We start from the raw sequence: 20,613 nt of genomic DNA, 5'->3' as shown, positions 1-20,613 counted from the left end.
CTCAGGGAATGATATCACTCTACTGTGTTGCCCAATCCATTTTTTCCTTGCCATTGAAGTTGCAAATTGTGTTGATTCCATTTGTTACTTCTATTTGACATGGGAATACCAGATGCCTTGATATATTGCCTTCTATTATCTGGAGAATGGGTAGACCACCAAGTAAAGCATCTGTTTTGAGCTTTTGAAGTAACATAAACAACATAAGGTTTTTCCTCCTTGGAAAACTTCAACTGCCACAGAATTTAATGGACTAGGAACTCACATTTTTACTTAGAAAACAACTTTGGAGTTACCCATACTAAACATTGTCTGGATCAAGCATGTGATACTAGATACTCTAGCTTCCCTCCGTAAAGGTGAATACTATTCAAGCTGTTGCTTAATGCTACCTCCTTGAATTTAACAAGAACATTTTGAAGGATCCCCATAGAGCCATGGTTCTCAACTTTGCTATGTTGCATCCCTTTAATAACCAAACCATAAAATTATTTTGTTGCTACTTCATAACTGTAATTTTGCTGCTATTATGCTAATGTAGATTCCTGATAATGCAGACTATCTGATACATGACCCTCTGGGGGTCAAGACCCACAGGTTGTGAGACACTGCTAGAAAAATTGTTCTCTTAATCTCCTTTCAGTATTACCTACAGGCCATCATCAAATCTCGGGTCATGTCTTGTCTAATCAAGAAGTTGGCTGCTCTGGATTAGGTTCTCTGGAATGTTGAAGACATTGGCACTCTTAGTTTATTTCCTCCTTCCTACCTTAGCTGGAGTGGTCAAGGATGGAAGGGGTTTAATTTCAAGCTGTATCTGAAGGCTTCTGGTACACAAAAGCCTTATACCATACAGTGAGCATCTTAAACCTTAGAGGCTCCAGGAGAGGAAGAATAGTCCACCTCCACTCTGAAGACTAAATCCAGGAAATTGATGCAACGATATTTTTTTGTGCTATATGTCCTTTCAAATCGCAAAATAAGCAATCCCATTAAAAAAAAACCGTAAGCCTTTTATGAATTTTTTCCACAACTAGATAGTCACTCTTGTATTTTTTAAGTCCTGAAAAGAGCATTAAAAAAATGTTTTGACTTCTTTCCCTCAGATCCAAGCTCTCATTATGTGATTACCCTGAAAGCATTCAACAATGTTGGCGAAGGCATCCCCCTTTATGAGAGTGCTGTGACCAGACCTCACACAGGTAGGGCATCCTGTCACTTTTGGTCATCTGCACTTTCCCAACTGTGTGTGTAGAGTATGACCCAGGGGTCTCCCTGATGGGTGTTCATGAAGGAAAAATACATGGTAACTTGGAGTGCAGACTTGGAATGAGTAATAGGCTGGTTTTCTATGTACAGAATTCTGTTAGTTCCTCTTTTGCTTATTTGAACTATTGTGTGTCATGTAAACTATTTTTTGTAGATATAAACATGTTTTTAATCTGTTAGAATTTAGCACATATAGTTTTGAGAAAATTAACAGTAATTTTTTGTCTTTTAGACATGGTATAACTGCAATGAATCAAAAAATGAAAGGCACTAATAAAAATATATATACATATATATACACATACATATGTAATATAGGTTACACATTGTAACATAGCAATAAGTATATGTATGTTTGGTGAAGAATAAGTATATGTATGCTTGGTGAAGCTAACATTTTTTATAGTTAGATATCCGAGTTGGTTAGGAAAGTATTTTTTTGTGTGCCCTTCATAAAGTTCATAGAAAGGAATAGAATCAAAGGCACTACCCATTTGATCAGTTATATTTATTATAAGAGGTCAGTAGTCACTATTTTCTTTACATTTTAAATATCTTCAAAATAATATAAATATATAAAATTTCTGTACTGATGTAAAACTTCTAACTTAGATCTGAGTGATAAAATTTATTGAAGTCAGCCGGGCGGTGGTGGTGCACGCCTTTAATCCCAGCACTCGAGAGGTAGAGGCAGGCAGATCTCTGTGAGTTCGAGGCCAGCCTGGTCTACAAAATGAGTTCCAGGAAAGGCGCAAAACTACAGAGAAACCCTGTCTCGAAAAAAACAAAAAAAAACAAAACAAAAAAAAAAAAAAACAAAAACATTTATTGAAGTCAGTATAATAGAGTTGTGAACTTTTTAACAGTCCTAGAACTGGGAACTGTTGAGATGGCTCAGTGGTAAAGAGCACTTGTTCTCCCAGAGGACCTGGATCCCACTTCAAGCACCTTCATGGTGGCTTGCAACCATCCATAACTCCAGTTTTAGGAATCTGACTCCCTCCTCTATCCTCTAAGAGCATGAGGCACACACATGGTGCACATACATACATGCAGGCAAAACACTCATAGACATAGTTTTTATAAAGAGTCCTAAATACAAAAGAATTCCTTTTTATAAATGCGTTTCTCCATTTGTTGACCATTACTTTGAGTCAGTCTCATAAACTGTCTTCAGGATGCTTTAAGTAACTGTACAGACTTGGCAGTGTTCTTACAAAGATAATCTTTGTCCCTTTTTTTTTAATGCCTTTATTTGTACACACGTCATTACTCCATGTTTGATAATTCTGGCCTGTGTACCTACAACTTAAAAGTTGTGTTAGAAATAGTTTTAGTGTCCCAGAAAAAAAAAAATTCAAAAAATGACCTTTACCTTCTTAAATTGAACTACTATAGGAAAAAAAAATTATTTCCTTTCATATGGTTTAAGAATGCAGAAATATAAACATACAAAGAAATGCTTCTAAGCCATGTAACCTGGTTATTTTACCCAAGAGATGGCACATACAAGATGTTCCTTAAAGACTAATTATTTCTGCGTCTGAAGCTTCATTGTAACTAATTAGTATATATTCTGACACGTCTTAGAACAAAGCCCTGTAGACTGCCCCTCTGTTATTTTTAGTATTCATTGTGCAGGAAATATACACATGAAGACTGTTTCTTTAGTGTAGCAATTATTCATAAACTGTGCCGTTTCCAATTTTTAGTTATGTATAAAACCATTCACTATAACTCTATGGGGAAACAACATTTAATATAAATGAATATGTGTATATTTAGAAAACCTAGCTATAAGTTAGGAAAACCCAGAGGCCCCACTGTACTGCACTCCACCTGTGGCCCTTGATGATTTATTTATTTGTTTGTTTGTACTCACTCTGGTCTGTTTTGCAATAAAGAATGCATTTGCTGCATTGAACACAGAATAAAGTATGTTATTCCTTTCATCAAACAAGTATTGTGATCTCTAAAATTTGGCAGTGATAATTATGGCATTATAACTGATGGGGACTTGTTCTCTACCTTACTCTGACTGCTGGAGAAAATACGGTGGACAGTGCAGCATGGTGTTGGTTTACCTTCTCTTAAGGATTTAGTCAGCTGTGAGCCATGTCTCTACTGCCTCCACACTCAAGTAACAGCAAGTCTGAATTTGCTAACCATAGACCTGACATTCAGCTTTGAGAAATGAACCGTCAGATGTCCAGTGATGGACACTAGTAACTCAGGCCTCATGCAGTCATAGTTAGTAAAATCTCAAACAGACCATAAGCTTTTTATTGCTTGTTTGGAAATTAGAATACTCTAGATTTTAAGAGCAGTTTTTTTGTTTTCTTATGATCATTTGACAGCAGGTAATGTTTTCAATTAATTCAAAGAAAATTCAAGCATGTGTATGTTAACACAATCACTCAATTACCATTTCTTAATGTTTTTAGAGTTTGGTTGAAAATATAGTTAAGTACTAATTTGCTTAACATTTTCCTACAATTCTTTTCCTTAAAAGAAAAAAAAAACCAGTAGAAGTATTCTCCTGAATGGATGAGGGCTATCTATTAACTCTGGATTTTCTTTCTTTTTCTCCATTTCTCATCTTTCATTCCATTATATTCCCCTGCATTCCCTTTTATTTTTGTTTATGTTAAAATGCCACTTCCCTTTCTTAATTACTTTTTACCCAGACACTTCTGAAGTTGATTTATTTGTTATTAATGCTCCATACACTCCAGTGCCAGATCCCACTCCCATGATGCCACCAGTGGGAGTTCAGGCTTCCATTCTGAGTCATGACACCATAAGGATTACGTGGGCGGACAACTCCCTGCCCAAACACCAGAAGATTACAGATTCCCGCTACTACACAGTTCGGTGGAAGACCAATATCCCAGCAAACACCAAGTACAAGGTACTAAACATTTGCTATGGGTGAAAAAAGCTAATCAGTGGTATTTTCTTGTTTTAAAGTTCTTGTTTCATACTTTTCCAGAATGCAAATGCAACAACTTTAAGCTACTTGGTTACTGGTTTAAAACCAAATACGCTCTATGAATTCTCTGTGATGGTGACCAAAGGTAGAAGGTCAAGCACGTGGAGTATGACAGCTCATGGAGCTACCTTTGAATTAGGTATGTGTAGTGCTAATCCGTGTCACATGGCATTTCTTCCCTTTGTACACTATGAAAGCCTGTGGGAGTTCACACTGTTGTTGTGCCACATTCGCAGCCATGGGACATCTTATCACAAAACTGCAAGAGTAGTACACATATTGACATCTCTGCAGAACCAGGGGACAACTGCATTTTAGTTTTATTGGCCATTTCAACTATTTTGGATTTTGGGGTCACCTAGCCAGAACATTAGTAAACAACAGAACAGTATAATGCAAGACAGCCTAGGTTTTAAATTAAGAGACTTGAATTCAATCTCAGGTCAACCATCTACTGACTGTGCTCATGAGTATGTCATCTAATCCCTCTGAATCTCAGTTTCTTCCATTTTGGGTGGGGGTGATAATCACCCCCTTTTCTACTTTAGAAGATTATTATAAGGTAAAATGAGGAACAGATGGAAAAGCTTGTGGTTAGATACAAGAGATTATTGTCATTAATCCTGCTTTACTGGTAAACTGAAATTGAAAAATGAAGTGACCTGCCCTTGACCAAGCAGTTGCCCAGCCATGCTTGCCCAGTCTGAACACTTTACTGGTAGCCCAGGGCTTCTTGGAAAGCAGCTCTCTAAGATCCTTAACTGAACTAGCCTTTGGTGTTTGTAAGTACACGTGATGGAGAAAAGATAACGAAGCATATTTAAAGAAAGAGTATGCTACCAGCCTTGAGATCTGTTTGCCTTTTGCTGGCTTTTTTAAAGCCCATTCTTTCACTTCCCTTGGGCTTTGCAGGGATGAGGATATGAATGACCTTGGGAATCTCTGTATTCTGGCCTACTTCTGGCATAATGAAAAGCTAAACTTACACATTCTGCACAAACTAGTCTGGTCATTCTGCACAGTTGCTTGGAATTTCTACAGGAAAGGGGACTGAGCTGGAGAGTTAGGAATATAGGGCATAAAAGGGTAAATTGTCATTAGTTTGCTTACTTTTCTGTTTATTTTGGTTTTTCGTTTGCTTGCTTGCTTGCTTAATTTTTTTGTTTGTTTGTTTTGGCTTTGTTTTGAGACAGGTTCTCACTGTGTAGCCCTAGCTGTTCTCAGACTCACTATATAGACCAAGGTGACATCCAGCTCACAGAGATCCCACCTGCCTCTGCCTCTAGAATGCTAGGATTAAAGGTGTGCGCCATCACACTCAGGTCCTCTATTTTAAGAATATGTCTTTGCTTTACTTCCAGCTTATTGACTAATAAGTGAAAGTTTTGTTTTCTCTTAGGATGTTTGTTTGACAGGGCTTTTCCACCTTATATTGCAACTCTAGTATTTTAGGAAGTGACAATTTGAGGGAATACTTGATTTGAGTATTTACCTACTCATACCTTACATTTAAAGTTCTCAGGTATAATGTAGAAAAGCCATTTTCTTTTGTTGGCTTTTCTGATGATAAGCAACTTTTATTTAGAGCAGTAATACCAGCAGGTGGTGGTAGGCTTTCAGTGTAAGCGTAAAATGAAAAATACAAAGCTGTAAATTTCTTCTTTGAGGGAATTGAGCTTTTAAAAGCAATATTTGGCTTGAAGAGCCAACTCTAAGCAAGAGAGAAAACTATTTCACACTTTAAAATGTTCTACCAGATAAGCCAAATCGAGTGAGAGGAAGCAGGTGTGGACCAGTTATGTAACTGCTTTCAATTTGATGCCCTGACCACGCATGCCTCTCTGGGTTGTCATAGCCTTAGGGAGTTGCTGATTGTACAATGCCAGACAGAAGTGTGTGCTTAGAAACAGTGGCCTTTGATTCTGGGGAGTATATATCTCTGACTCCAGCCCACAGGCCCATTTTCTGTCCTCATAGTATTTGTTTGGTTTGGTTTGGTTTTTCCTTTGACACTTTGTATAGTCTTCTTTTTATTAGACATGGTTGGTTACACGTAGACTTGAGGTATTGAAGCCAGGGGATTTGTCTTCGCTCTGTACATCTGCTGTGCCTTATCAATGAAAAGAGTTGGAAAATTTTGAATTACATTGAAATGGACAGTATTTGTTGTTTTGTAGTTCCTACTTCTCCACCTAAGGATGTGACAGTTGTGAGTAAAGAAGGAAAACCTAGGACCATAATAGTGAACTGGCAGCCTCCCTCTGAAGCTAACGGCAAGATTACAGGTGAGATGCCTTAGACTATACACTATTCCAGGCAAGGACTGTGTTGTCAGTAGAAGTGGAGTGTAAGGCTGGCTTGGCCATTGTAGAGAGTGCTATGAGCCATGTTGGTCCTTGAAACTGAAACAAGGGAGTACAGTCTGCCCAAAATAGCATGGAAGTGAGTGGCCAGCCAGTGGTTTTGCTTAACAGTATCTGGTGGGGCGGGAGTATGCTAGACAGCCTTTGTTCTACTGAGCTAGATGAGTATGTTTATTGTCCATAAAGCTGATCATTCCCCAGGTGACTTGCTTTGAGCTTGTGTGTTTAGTTCTGCTGGGAATTGCCTAAAACATATAAACTGCTCTTCTACTTTAAAGCCCCCCAAAAACCCATTAAGCTTTTTTTTTTTTTTTTTTTTTTTTTTTTTTTGGTTTTTTCGAGGCAGGGTTTCTCTGTGTAGCTTTGCGCCTTTCCTGGAACTCGCTTTGGAGACCAGGCTGGCCTCGAACTCACAGAGATCCGCCTGGCTCTGCCTCCCGAGTGCTGGGATTAAAGGCGTGCGCCACCACCGCCCGGCTCCCATTAAGCTTTTAAGCCACCAATACCCCAAAGCCTGCTACTTCAGGTTTCTTTGCTCTTACTACTAGTGTTAAAAGGTTAAATTATCTTAGGCCTACGAAGGAACTGGGAATTTTTCCCCCTTGGACTTCAGAGAGAAATTTCCCATAATAAAAGAGGATACTTACTGGCTGCTGTTTGGAACCTCTGCCACATTAGGAGTGTTCTGAAGAACCAGTTTACCCTCTGAAATATGAGGAAGGTGGCCTAAAGACTGAGAAAGAGAAAGTGTTTCTTAACATTTTGTTCCTGTAACTTTGTTTTTTTGTCTGTCTGTTTTGGGTCTTTTGAGACAAGATTTCTCTATACAGCCCTAGCTGGAACTCACTCTGTTGTCTCACAGGTGCTGGGACTAAAGGAGTGCTCCAGTGTGTTCCTGTAACTTTGAATAAGATGTCCTTTTCCATAAATTCTAGTCTTTATATCTTATTTTTTTAAGTTACTACTTTGCCTCTTCTGTAAAAGAAATACATTGACTCGCATTACATTTTACTTTGTCTTTTAAAACCTTGAACAATAAATCACATTTCTACAGTGTGAGTCAAGTAGGCTTATGTTTGGGAGGCTTCCTGCCTCGTTGTGGGGATTGAGTGCCCCCTGGTGGCAGTTTCTATGGCCTCACCTGACCCAATTTTAGAACTTTGTCAGAGGTTTTCCAATCTGCCAAGCATTTTTCTCTTAAGAGATGACTTTGGTTGGAGCTAGTTGAGCATTGCATACCATTACTAAGTCTCATAACTATATTATTTTAAATCTAGGCCCTCATGGTGCTTTATTCAGATATTATATCATAGGCATTTATTGATTCTGATTGCAAAAAGGAAAACAGAAATGGTATTTCTTTTCCTATATATTGCTTTGGACAGGTTACATCATTTATTACAGCACAGATGTGAATGCAGAGATCCATGACTGGGTCATTGAACCTGTTGTGGGTAACAGACTGACTCACCAGATTCAGGAGTTAACACTTGATACACCATACTACTTCAAAATCCAGGCCCGGAATTCAAAAGGCATGGGACCCATGTCTGAAGCTGTCCAGTTCAGAACACCTAAAGGTAAAGCTCCCTGAGCCAAGGGTTTTAATATGCTGTCTAAAGAGAAGGACTGCAGCATATAGAGACTGTGGGTAATGTGGAAAATGCTGGTAATGAACTTGCCAGCCTCACTGTGAAGACTTCCAAAGAATTCCTCTCCTACCCACTGACTGCCAAATCGGTACTCTCCCAATCCACATAGACGGGTACTTTGGCTCTGCATATCTGGGCAGAAGAATTGCAGTGATCTCAAAGTTTTATCAAGGAAGCCAGAAGTGATTCTTTTGGTTTTCGTAGAGGTATACTACATGTTATTATGACAGATGTTCTTTCAACACATGCAGGCTCTTAACATAAAAAGTTCATATGTTAACCTATGTAGAGAACCAGACTGGAAGGGGCCATTTATGTAAAGCTCAAGAAAATGAATATAAAATAGTAAGCCAAGCAAGCTTAGGTAATAAAATTGAGTTGGGTACTGAGTTTGGAAATGTGGAAATCTAAATTTCTTTTCTATTGTCAATTTATTTGGAAGTTCGTGGGAATTTTATTTTTTCCTTTAAAACCTCTGTCTGTCCATCTTCAAAGCTGATGATGCTTGCTCTTGTTTCCTCTTCCCCTGTGCTTGGCCTGTCAGCGGACTCCTCTGATAAAATGCCTAATGACCAAGGTAAATGAGTAGACGGCCTCTCTCTCACTTCTCTCTTTTGTGACCTGTTATTAGCGTTTTGTTTCATTTTCCCCTGGAAATTAGTACCATGTGCTAAAAACCACACACATACTTACTGGCCAAAGTGGAGTTGAGTCCATGTTTGTAGCCCTTGGGATATTTGAAAAGCTGAGGGATTCATTTAGAAGCCAAATCCACTGGTGGAAGAAAACTGAGTTGAGATGCTAATGTTATAAACAGGTTAAGGTGTTAAGATGCTAATGTTATAAACAGTGGTAAGCATTTGAGGCATAAAGTGACCAGTATACTAACCTTCCTTATTTGTAGCTTTTAGGAGAAGTTAATAGCAAATTCAACAAATACCATATTTCCCTTCTCGCATACATAAATCCTGTTAAATAGGTGCTTATCTGTAACCAAGAATTTATTCTTTTTGCAATATGTTAATTTATATCTTTATTTCTTCTCTTAAATATTAAATATGACTATTTTATAAAAGGATTAAAAAGTATAAGGCATGGACACTTAGGAAGCATGAGCCTTGATGTCACCAGTCTTGAAATCATCCGTCAGCACTTTTTTCATTGTACTTGCTCTGGTGGCATGGTAGCTGTACTTCATGGTTTTTATCTCTGAGAATTTCCATACAGCGAAAGAATGCTAAAAGTAAATTTGATAATTGCTTTCATAGTTTAAGAGTAGAAATCAGAAATACAAGATTTTTGGATCTTGGTTAATGCAAGGAAGAGTCAGAACTTAAAAGTATTGAGTTCATGACTTTGGACATGTGTTTGTAATCAGTAACCTGGGAGAAAACTGCAGGCATAGTTTTTTGTGAGTATAGAAGCATGAGATTTCACAGATCATTACATTGTGTATGCAGAGAATGTAAATGTGCTCTTCTCTTTCCCTTCACTTGGTAACTATTATGCAACACTTTGGTGTTCATGCCTCTGGTATTCAAAATTTTTTACCTGTTGGTATTTTGGTTACTAGATTTATCCTTTGAATTTCTTGTTTATTCTTTAAATGTTAAAGAAAATATTGGGAAATATAGTAATATAAGCCAACTAATAATCTTGGCAAAGCATGTTCAGTGGCAATTTTTTCTTTTAACATGATGCAGTGCTCTGGAAGGTTTAATTGAAATGTAGCCTACATAATGATCATGAACATTTAACTCTGAAGAACCTTAAAATGTTAAGTATCTCTGCCAATTAGATTTTGCCTGAGGTCATAACATGAAAAACAACTGGAGTCTTGATGTGTAGTATGTGTCGCTTGGGAGAAATGATAGCCTCACAAGTAAGAGGATAAAGTAATAAGTATAAACAATGGAAAAGGGGTCAGGGACTAAATTAAATTAGAATATGTCCTAAAAATACTGAGACTATACCATAGGAGCCAAGAACTTCTTTTCCTTTCTTATATAAGGTTTTGGCTTCTGAGAACATACCAAACATATTTAGCCTCTAGATTTATCCTATTAAATGAACTACTTAAATAATCTTAGATTTGGGTTTCTTTTGTTTCTTTTAAACTGTGGTAATTTATAAGAGGAAAGAGGAATTGACATTAATGGTAATGTTTTACAGAAATAAATTTAGTTTATGTACTTCTAGTCAAGCTTTATTTGTGAAAATACCTCTCAAAAATGTTTACTAGAGCTCCATGTGCTCTGCCTCCATAAAGGGAAGAGTATATTCTTCCCTGAATTTATTATGTTTGTAATAGTTAACATTTATGGATCATTTATTACACACCAAGCAGTATTCACAGTGTTTCATGGTCTTAAAATTCCATTTGAGCCTCACAGTAGCTAATTAAAGTAGATGCTTTTAGTATCCCTGCTTTAACTTAAGGAAACAGAGGCACAAAAGACTAATTAAATAACTTGCCCAATATCAAAGTACTGCTGTGTAGTGGAGCTGGTGTTCAAGGGCCATCTCTTAGGCACTGTGTGCTATTAACTAGAAGGAGCAGCTTTTGTTTGTCGTCATTCTTGAGGGCCCCTTTTCAAGAGCTTGCTGCTCGGAACTTCTGGCTAGTAACTTTGAATTGAGGAATACCTTTACTTCATGGAGGAAGGGCTTCCCCTAAGCGGTTTTGCCATAAATGTGAAGAAAGAGACTGAAAACCAAGAATAAGGATTATCAAACAAAAACCTGGTGTTTCTGTCTCCTGAGGTCTGTTGCTGGGGAGACCCCAGGTCCGAGTCAGCAGCCTCACTTACTTGAACCTGTGACTGTGAGATCAGAGGAATAGTGACCTATGTAAGCAGCTAGAAGGAAGCTTTGTTTTTTCTGTTTTTAATGCTTAGGTAACAGAAAAGGAAGTGAGAATATGATTTGAACCTCTGCTTACCTTCCTGCTCTTGCTTAGGTTAACTTTATACTTGGAAGGGAAACTTCATAATCTGAAAAATATAGCCATAACAGTACTGACACTAGCCAGGTTAGATCCTCATCACCAAGTCCTTGGGTGAATACAGTTGTTTGGTACAACCATCAGCCTCACTTATTCCCTTGGCTCCTTTTGTTGTAAAAGAAGCTACTTCTACCACATGTCCTCTCTGAGCATCACTTCCTGGCCTAGAGAAATGGGGGCTGGGGTCCCCCACTTCTGAACAGCAGAGTGGTAATCTGCTCATGGCCTAGAAACAGAGGCATCAGTCTTCTAGATACTTCCTTGCACAGAAAGCTGTTTCTGTTTACCTTGGCACACAAACTGTATTTGCCCATTATTTGTGTTGTTTCATTTTGTTACAGAGTAGACTGAAATGTTTTGTTTTTAGAAAATACTTACTAGCTGTAAAGTGGACTGTCACACCTACATGTTAGGTTGTTATTGACATGATTTCTTCTGCTTCAGCCTTAGGATCGACAGGAAAAGGAAGCCGACTGCCAGACCTAGGATCTGACTACAAACCTCCAATGAGTGGTAAAGCCCTCTTGAAGGCTTTTTCAGCTTGCTGTGCACATTATGCAGTCTTGCTTAAATTTTCAAATATGTTTTATAGCTTCAATGTTGGGTTATTGCATGTTAATGTAGTTTATTTTATTTAGCAGAGTTAGCATTGGCCATTTTGTGGCAAATGTTGCTGAATTACTGGAAGTCTATTCATCATAGAATCTTGCTTCTCCACACAGCTAGCTGGAGACAAGATAGATTCCTAAACAAATGATCTGTCTCCTATTACCTCTAGAAAAGAGACTTTCAAAAATTAGCCCTCTGGTAGGATTAGCCATTACCTGTCGCGAGCCAGAGAACTGATTCAGAATCTCAACATCTCCTTACTGTACTGTTTTTAGTTTGGGAATTCTGGGGGGAAAAATCCTACTTTTCTACCATTCTATAAGCTACTAACCTCAATTAATTAGCACTTCCTTCTTGGTGCTGGAGACATAGTTAAGAGCACTGGCTGCTCTTGCAGAGGACCTGGGTTCAATTCCCAGCATTCACATGGTAGCTCACATCTGTCTGTAACTCTAGTCCCAAGGGATCTGCCATCCTCTTCTAGACTCCTTGGGCCCTGTGTGAATGTGGTGTACAGACACACATGCAGGCAAAACACCCATACACATAAAATAAAAATAAATAATTTTGTTTCTTAAAAAGCCACTTCCTTATCCACAGAATGTTACTCATCATTTCTGAGTTACTTTCACACTTCAACTTACCTCTGCTCCTCTACTCTGGGAATTAGGGAGAACAGATTGCATTATTCCCAGTATATAGATTCTGGATCAGTGGGGTGTCTGAGGCCACCCACTAATTCTGGCATAAAACCAGAATTCAGACCTCTCTCTTCTGATTGTGCTTTTTTCACTGGCCCATGCAGCCTAAAATCCAGGGAATTCTATACCAGCTACAAGAGTCCAGGTGGCAAAATGTCTAAAAAGTAGTCACTAGAATTGATTTTCACTGTCTCATCACTTCTACCTCATAGACACATGAGACTATAAGGAATAACTTCTTATGCTCCAGCTAGCTGCCTAATGTCCATACTTAGGGAAATCAGCTGACTTTTAGAAGAACCAGGCAAACTTGAATGGTTCAAGAAGTTTTAATACTCTCCTGGTTTAGAGATTTCTCGAACCTTGTGCATTTGTTGCATGTTGGACTATAGACAGTATAGTGTCAGGGCTGTGAGAAAGTAATTTTCTTTGTCTTTTCTTTCATTTATATATTCATTTGTCCATTGTATTTTGAAGGTTCAGACTCTATGGCATACTATAGGAGGAAGAAAGTAAAATAACACCTGATAAGCCGGGTGGCGATGGCACATGCCTTTAATCCCAACACTCGGGAAGCATAGCCAGGCAGATCTCTGTGAGTTCGAGGCCAGCCTGGGCTGCAGAGTGAGTTCCAGGACAGGCACCAAAACTACACAGAGAAACCCTGTCTTGAGAAAAACAAAACAAAATAAAAAAATGAAAAAGAAAAAAAAAAAGAATCTAGCTCAGTATTTCTGTTGATAGCAATGTTAGGTTAACAGTATGGCTAATTTTATTAACTCTAGTACTGTAGTCTTTCCCAAATAGAAAAAATGTTATCTCATTGAAGGTCAGTATGTACAGTTTAAGTTGTCTGCTTAGCTTTTTCTCAGAAATGAAGGATAAAAATGATTGAACCAAATGTAAAAGAATAAGCTCTTAAGCCATTCTAAATCAATCTCAGATTTAGAGCACTGTACTTAGATGTCTATAAAATCATAGAATCAAAGTTGGAAGGTCAGATAATCCAGTGTGGTTGGAAGGGATTCCCACACAATGAAAAAAGGTTTGGTTTAGGAATCTAGCACTCCTTTTATCAGCAGACTGGTTGGCTGGCAAGCCCTGGGATCTGCCTGTCCCTGCAGATCCACCAGTACTGAGGTTATCATTGTACTCCATTGTGCCTAGTTTTTATGTGGGTGCCAGGGATTTCAGGTCAGAACACCGAGTCTGTCTCCCATGACAAACCCAGTGAGCAGTCTCCCCCAGCCTTCTTGTTAACACTTCCTTCTACAACATCCCGCTTCTTAAGTACTTTGTTTCTGGTTGATTGGTTGGTTAGTTTTTGAGACAGAATCTCATTCTATAACCCTGGTGTGAGCCTGGAATTCTCTGTGTGACCCAAACTGGACTCAGTTTACTGCAGTCTTCAAAGTGTTGGTATTACAGACATGTGCCACCACACAGCTAACAAAAATCGTAGTGCCAGGCAAGGGACACCTCTTCCATACGTTTTCTGAGCCTTTGGGGTTGGGGACTAAGAGTTGATAAAGGTGTTTCATCTCTAGCTGAGCATTCACAATTACTTATTTTTAGCACTTTGAATAGTAACACATTTCTGCATTGACTTGTAAACACTGCAGAGGTTAGGCCATCAAAGTTGGGAGGAACACAAATCTATAAATCTGCCTCAGGGTCCTTCCACTTCCTGTTCCCTCTCTCTAGAACAACAGTACTCAACCTGTGGGTCATGACCCCACAGGGGTCACATATCAGATATCCTAAATACCAGATATTTTACATTACAATTCATAACAGTAGCAAAATTGCAGTTATGAAGTAGCAAGGACACAATTTTATGGTTGGGGGTCACCACAACATGAGGAACTGTATTAAAGAGTCACAGCATTAGGAAGGTTGAGGACCATTGCTCTGGTGTGTCTTCCCTCAGGCCTTTGTATGATGAGATCCTTCTTATCTAATTAGAAGCTCAAAAGCCATTTCTAAGAAAAGCTTCTTTTTAAAAAATTCATTTAATACAGTTATACAGATGAAAACAAGTTGAACTTAGAGTCCACATCGTGTGTTCTAGAAGCTGTTTACAGGGACGTGCAGGTGCAGGCTCCAGGCCTTGCTTCTCCACCACTGGGAAAGAGACCTTATACTTGAGACAGAGCCGCATTAAATTCAGAAAAGCTTTTCACCAGCTTAGTCTAAGTCAGCCACACAGTCACTTTGCAGTGTAGCCCTCCCCCCTTTTCATAGCATTCTTAGCCAGTGGTTTCTTTCTGCTTATTGTTTGTGCCAACCTCCCACCCCCAGCGTTCACATCTTTGCTAGCCACTGTTGCATCTTGAATACCTACAGTAATAACTGGCACATAGTAACTCCTCAGTAAATAATGCATATGTCTAGACCTGCTTCTTGCTGAAGTTGAATAAGAAAATGGTATTGTCTGTATGCTTATGACAAAGATTATCTTTCAGATAGTGATTTTGTAATTTCAGACATCTATATGTTAAGGAAAACTTTTTACTTTATATGAATATGTATTTTATATGATTTTGAAAAAATCCTCAAAGGATTTAGAAATCATGGGTGAGAGAGAGAGAGAGAGAGAGAGAGTGTGTGTGTGTGTGTGTGTGTGTGTGTGTGTGTGTGTGTGTGTGTGTGTGTGTGTGTGTGTGTGGTGTGTACATGTTACATGTGTGTATACAGAGGCCCAAGTTATGTCCACATTTAAGACAGAATCTCTCACTGGGCTGCAGCTCACACAGTAGACTAGGCTGACTGACCCTGAGCTCCAGTGCTCTGCCTCCCAGAGCTCCACTTGCCTTGCTTCCCCAGCACTGAGATTATAAGCTCGTGTCACCATGCCCAGCGTTTTGGGGGGTTTTTTTGGTTTTTGTTTTTTGGTTTTTTTCCCCAGAGGTTCTGGGCATGGAACCCAGGAACTCACACTTGCAAGACAAACATCTTACCTACTGAGCTATCTCCGCAGCTCAACATGGGACTTTTGTAAGATGTGCAAGACACCAGAGAGGCAAGACCTCTGACATACTTGTCAGAATGTATCTGAACCTTCGAGCTTTGAAAGCTCTACAATGTTGGTACCCTTGAAGGTTTCATTGAATGCTGTTCTTTGAGCAAACCTCTGTGCTGATCCCTGTGTGGGGAACAGACTCTGATATCCCTAGGAATTTAGAATCTAGAAATAGTTTCCTTGAGTGGCATATTATGTGGTACTGTGTTAAAAGGTATGAAGGAAGTTCCATGAAATAACTTGGAATGGTTTGATAGCCTGATTGATGTATATTTTTAAATCGCCTAACAAATTAACCATTTTTCCTGTGCAGGCAGCAACAGCCCTCACGGGAGCCCCACCTCTCCCCTAGACAGCAATATGCTGCTGGTCATCATTGTCTCTGTTGGTGTCATCACCATTGTGGTGGTTGTGATCATCGCTGTCTTCTGTACCCGGCGCACCACCTCTCACCAGAAGAAGTAAGGGTTCCTTAAGTGTAACCTGTAAACTTGTAGAATATCTCTTTTTGGCTTTTTGTTTGTTTTTTTCTTCTTATATGTTGCTTATGTTTTTAGAGTGATACAAAGAGTTAAAAACCATAAAGTACATGAAAAGCCACTTTAAATGCAGCCATGCCCCTCCTCATGGGAATGTCTCAGGGATCATGTATATTATGATAGGTCGCACAAGATTTTAATGGAGCTGAAATATTCCTGCCATCTACTGAACACAAAGTTGAAGAGGCAAGGGAAAAAGAACCTATGGGGGGAGGAGGAGGAGGAAAAAGAACTACCAAGAAGTTTTGTTAGGTTTAACAGGCTTTTGTGAGCCTCAACAAGCTCCTTAAAAAGTTTGAAAACTGGGAAGCCTGCTCAACAGTTAAGAACATGTACAGCTTTCGTAGTGGACTCAAGTTCTGTTCCCAGCACCAACTTTGGGTGGCTCACAGCCATCTGTAACTTCAGCTTAAAGGAATCTGACACCCTCTTCTGGTCTCTACAAAAGTGTATGCATAAATAAAAATAAAAAGTTTGAAAATATCTTTCCCTGTCCCAGGCCAAAAAGTTTGCATCTACAAGCAGAAATGTTCATGGTGTGCTGTTTATAAATTAAAAAAAAAAAATCTGTTGAAGGAAGGAACTAAACCAAGCAGCCCACTATAGACTTTTCTAAGTAGAGAGACCTGATCAGGAAGTGGGGCAGGTCCTCAGAAGGGATTCTAGAAGGCGGCACTGTCAATCATAATATGTATGTAACATACGTACTATTCTCCCCAAAGACCTTCCAGTAGGACAAGATATGAATGTACAAGACAGTGGCATCAAAGATCTGAATCTGTGAACAGTCTAGGCTAATATGTATGTTTGTGTCCTACTGTTTTGTTGTTGTTTTAGTTATGTATATGTCTATGCATATATGTAGGTCTATGCACATGAGTGCAGGGGCCAGACATCAGATCCCTCTAGAACTGGAGTTACATAGGTGGTTGTAAGCCAACCCACAGTTGTACTGGGAAGCAAATTCAAGTCCTCTTCAAAAGAAGTTTATTCTCTTAACTTCTGAGCCTTCTTTCTAACTATGTGTCTTAATTTTTAACAAAAATAACAACAAAAATGTTTAAAAAACTAAAAAAATAGCCGGACAGTGGTGGCGCACGCCTTTAATCCCAGCACTCGGGAGGCAGAGGCAGGTGGATCTCTGTGAGTTCGAGGCCAGCCTGGGCTACAGAGCGAGATCCAGGAAAGGTGCAAAGCTACACAGAGAAACCCTGTCTCGAAAAAACAAAAACAAAAAAACCTAAAAACTAAGGGCTGGGGACGTGGTTCAGTGAGTCAAGTGCTTATAATGCGAACATGAGGACCTGAGTTCAATGCCCAGTACCTGCTTTATAAAAACCAGACTCAGCAGTATGCATCTCTAACTCCAGTAGTGTGGTGACAAATGGATCCCTCAAGCTTGTTGACCGGCCAGCCTTGCCAGTCTATGAGTGCTAAGTTTAGTGATAGACCCTGTTTCAAAAAATATGGCGTAAGAGTAATAGAGGAAGATACCAGATGTCAGTCTCTGGTCTCCATACATACTTGGACACATGCATGAAAAACAATGAGAAGTAAAACATGGGGTTGATAAAAATAGAATGTTTAATGGGGTGAAGAAAAAAAATCTATTTTTACCACAAAAGCCAGAAAGCACATCTGTAGATGTACACAGCAAGCAAAACACCTAGAGGCTTTGAACAGACCTAGGTTTCTGAACAGACCTACCATAGGCTATTTCACAGCCTATGTATCAGCCAAGGTGTGAGAAACTAACTATGAGCCTAGTATAAATATTATAGCTTTTTTTTTTTTTTTTTTTTTTTTGAGACAAGGTCTCACTATATAGTCTTTACTGGCCTGTAGACCAGGCTGGCTTTGAACTCACAGAAATCCACCTGTCTCTGCCTCTTGTGCTGGGATTAAAGGCATGTGCCACTGTGTCCAGCTAATGTATTTATTTCCCATACATAGGACAGGTAATAAGCTACCCCGTAACTGCTATTTGAATGACTTTATGTCAAATAAGTTCTGTGATATTTTAAATCTCTCTTGTCTAATAGCTTTCTATAGTTTACATTGCATACCTTTTCCAAGAGAAAGAGGGCTCCTTTTATATATGCCTCTTGTCCACATTTGATTATGGAAAACTGTTTTTCTTAAAAGTCTGAAAGACAGCTTTTTTAGAACATTTCTGCAGGTTTCTGTATTTGGTACTTCATTTATCTATCATTATGAACTTGCTCCTATAGCTAATGTTAGTATTTTGGGGATCTTTAATAGTATATAAAGAGCAAAATTGATACATACAGAGACAGACAGACAGACACACCACACACACACACACACACACACACACACACACACACACACACACACACACACACGACAAAGAGTTCCATGGTACTTTAGAAGGAGTTAGAATTCAAAGTAGATAAAAATAAGAGTGTCTTCAGATTGAAAGTAGGAAAATAGGTTCTGTATTTTGTATTTGAATCTGCAAGTTCAACAGATTGGGTCCCTTTGTTTAAAATAATTGCATCAACTCTTCATAGAGCTGCCCCCCTACTCCCCTTAAGCTGCTTCTGAGTATTCTATTAGCCATTGAAAATATAAATGAGCCTTTCTTGTTCCTTTTCTTCCTCTTTAATACTTGAAGTACCTCCTGTTCAGGTAGTGGCTTTTATAGCAATTTACAGTGTCAACATCAATAGAGAATGTAGAGTTTAGGCCCCTGTTGTTTCTTCAGACATTCTCTTTAGTTCCCTGACTCTTCACAGATGACCCAAGATTCTACTTCAAGAAGATAGAAGCTGTCAGATGATGTATTGTTGTGTTTTGTATTTCTACATCAAAATACCCAAGGGTAGGCACTTTGTAAAGAGGTTTATTTGTTTCAAGTTTCTGGTGACTAAAGGGTCCAAATCGCATGGTTCTGACATGCTGGTGAGGGTCCCTTGCCATAGGATACCAAAGAAACAGAAAAGAGTTGTATGCAAAAGAAGATGCCAGAAATGAGTGCTAGACTCCATCACAACAGCCTGTTCTTTAGGAACTGATCAAGTCCTGTGAGAACTACTTAATGTCCTCCAAGGTGATATCCCATTGGCTTAATTCCCTCCCACTAGGTTTCATCTCTTAAAGATTCCATTACCTCTTATTACCACTAATGAGGTTTCCAGCACATAATTTTGGGGGGACAAACCACATCCAAACTGTAGGAGATGAGAGAGCTACCTCTTTGTATCACCATCTAACCCCAAAGTATTTTGAGGCAAGGTTTTACAGCAAGCTGGCTTCAAAGCCATAACATTTATTTCAAAGCCTCCAAACTACTGACATCACAGCTATGTGCCACTGTGCCCAGTGACTTTCAGGTTTTCAGATTAGGAATGCTTAATTTATAATGATACAGTGATCCTATAAGATCACATCACCTAGTGACAGAGCAGCCATTTCAGTTTGTAAAAGTATACTCTGATTCACCAAAAAAAATGAAGAATTTATTTCTGAGAAAGTATCTCCATCTTAATCATATGTGACTACCAAATAATTGCTGTACAAATGGTTTTTATACTGTATTGCTTCAAGAATAATGACAAGGAAAAGTTAACATATTCAGTAAAATTTAAAAGCAATATATTTTCATTCTAAAGTTGGTTGAATCTGAGAATATGAAACACAGATATGAGGGTCCACTGTACTTGTTTATATTAGCTTGGAGTCTTTTTTTTTTTTTTTTCTTCACTACATGTTCAAGCTTTAGTCCTTTCTAATGTCTTTTCTGTCCCACACATTGCCTCAGAGCCCTCTCTTCTCCAAACGCTTCCACATGATCTCATGTACCTCTGTGGTTTCATTTACTGTGTGCCTCCCAGAAACTATTTCTGTTTACAGCCAGGCCTCTTTTTTCTGAGTATCAGGTGGACACACCTTGTCGCTTCTTTCACATTTCTTCTTTAAACTCAGCGTGTACCTGAGATATGAATATGCCTACTTCTCTAGGCTCCTGTGTTTGAACATTGGTCCATAGATAGTGGCTCTATTATGAAGGTTATGGAACCTTTGGGGTATGGATCCTTGTTGGAGGAAGTGTTCCCTAGGAATTAACCTTGAGGATTTGCAGCCCAGCCCCACTTCTTGTGCACTTTCTTGCTTCCTGACTACAGGTGCAGTGGGACCAGCAACCCCCTGCTGCCGTGCCTTCTAGCCATGGTGGAATATACCCCTTCGAACTGTAAATCCTCCCTTCCTTAAGTTCCTTCATGCCAGATATTTATTATAGCAATGAAAAAAGTAACTAATATACACATGTCCAAACCAGTTCCTAGTATTTGCAGTGAAACTTCTTCTAGTCCACTATTCCCAGTGTAAGTGGCCTGAATCAGAAGCCTTGGCTTTACCATTTACTTCTTTTTCTTTTTTATTTGATTCCAGTTTGTGTTCACTCCTAAGTCCTGTTATTCTTGACTCCTAAAATAAT

At 38.9% G+C, this 20,613-nt stretch overlaps 1 protein-coding gene across 11 annotated transcripts in view; it reads left to right on the top strand.

Annotated features, from left to right (window-relative positions):
* Neo1 (neogenin 1) overlaps nucleotides 1–20,613 on the top strand; it is a 176,943-nt gene that overhangs the window by 140,650 nt on the left and 15,680 nt on the right. For 4 of the 11 annotated variants that reach the window (XM_052762340.1, XM_052762284.1, XM_052762322.1 and 1 more), the window contains exons 16-23: nucleotides 1,107–1,202; nucleotides 3,957–4,180; nucleotides 4,262–4,400; nucleotides 6,439–6,546; nucleotides 8,010–8,204; nucleotides 8,821–8,853; nucleotides 11,725–11,793; nucleotides 15,926–16,073. In XM_052762340.1, the coding sequence (XP_052618300.1) occupies nucleotides 1,107–1,202; nucleotides 3,957–4,180; nucleotides 4,262–4,400; nucleotides 6,439–6,546; nucleotides 8,010–8,204; nucleotides 8,821–8,853; nucleotides 11,725–11,793; nucleotides 15,926–16,073 (1,012 nt within the window). The remainder of the gene's footprint in view (nucleotides 1–1,106; nucleotides 1,203–3,956; nucleotides 4,181–4,261; nucleotides 4,401–6,438; nucleotides 6,547–8,009; nucleotides 8,205–8,820; nucleotides 8,854–11,724; nucleotides 11,794–15,925; nucleotides 16,074–20,613) is intronic. The other 7 variants (XM_052762313.1, XM_052762349.1, XM_052762294.1 and 4 more) reach the window with 3 other exon arrangements.

This window comes from Peromyscus californicus, unplaced genomic scaffold (genome assembly GCF_007827085.1).
Source record: "Peromyscus californicus insignis strain IS unplaced genomic scaffold, ASM782708v3 Scaffold_11__1_contigs__length_118956290, whole genome shotgun sequence".
Classification (NCBI taxonomy): domain Eukaryota; kingdom Metazoa; phylum Chordata; class Mammalia; order Rodentia; family Cricetidae; genus Peromyscus; species Peromyscus californicus.
This window is presented reverse-complemented; position numbering and strand designations above follow the sequence as displayed.